Here is an 873-nt window from a genome sequence, read left to right as displayed (position 1 = left end):
TTTTTTTTTCTCCTAGCAACTTGCCTTCTCTGCTTCCTCAAGAAACAGATTCCTGAGGTCTTCAGGACGGCAGTTAGCCAAATGCTTCTTCAGCCATAACTCCCATTGAGTATGAGCCCACAGATTCTCAATTCCCCCTCCCTATGTTGTCCCATACCAACCGGAAGTAGCCCATATATCCAAGAAAGTCGGGATGTTTAGCTGGAATCTCCAGTCCCACTCTAAACCCTGCCCTTGAAGAAAGACTTCAACTGCAGGGTATTTAAGCTGCCCCTCCTCCAGACCTGCTTCTTTCCCTGCCTCACCTCCGGGGGACTGGAAAGGTCACACAGGAATGCTTTGCCCAATAAACCTAGTCTTTTTAATTTGGCTTGATATGGCTTACTGCATAGGTAGAGAAATTATTGGGGGTACAGAAAACCTGTTATCTAGCCTTGACTGTCCTGAACTCACAGAAATCCACCTATCTCTGCCTCTTGAGTGCTGGGATTTAAGGAATATTGCTACCAAGCCCAACCCTGTTGGGTCTTAGATTCTCTTTTACTTACTCAAGTTCCTCCATGAGACATATAGAGGTTCTCCTGGTTCCTGATGAAGGTTGATATTATCCCATAACAGTTGTATATACACAAGTTTGCTGTCCTGGGACAAAGATGATAGAGGAAGCTAAAAGAGATTAGTAAAATTAGTTTCTCAAATAAATTTTTACCAGTAATAAAATCTAATGAGTTTTCTTTTTAACTGTAGACCCAAAATTCTGAGCAAAAGCTTTAATTTTTATTAATACCTGATGATAAACTGCCTTATTATTATCTGGCATATAAGTTTAGTTTTTCTTTTCTTTCTTTTTTTTTTTTTTTTTTTTTGGTTTTT

General features: G+C 39.6%; 1 protein-coding gene across 3 annotated transcripts in view; it reads right to left on the bottom strand.

Annotated features, from left to right (window-relative positions):
• Dennd4c (DENN domain containing 4C) overlaps nucleotides 1-873 on the bottom strand; it is a 98,375-nt gene that overhangs the window by 3,816 nt on the left and 93,686 nt on the right. For 2 of the 3 annotated variants that reach the window (XM_005352701.3, XM_026781962.1), the window contains one exon: nucleotides 549-666. In XM_005352701.3, the coding sequence (XP_005352758.1) occupies nucleotides 549-666 (118 nt within the window). The remainder of the gene's footprint in view (nucleotides 1-548; nucleotides 667-873) is intronic. The other variant, XM_026781963.1, reaches the window with a different exon arrangement.

The sequence above is a fragment of the Microtus ochrogaster genome, chromosome 10 (assembly GCF_000317375.1).
Source record: "Microtus ochrogaster isolate Prairie Vole_2 chromosome 10, MicOch1.0, whole genome shotgun sequence".
Classification (NCBI taxonomy): Eukaryota; Metazoa; Chordata; class Mammalia; order Rodentia; family Cricetidae; genus Microtus; species Microtus ochrogaster.
This window is presented reverse-complemented; position numbering and strand designations above follow the sequence as displayed.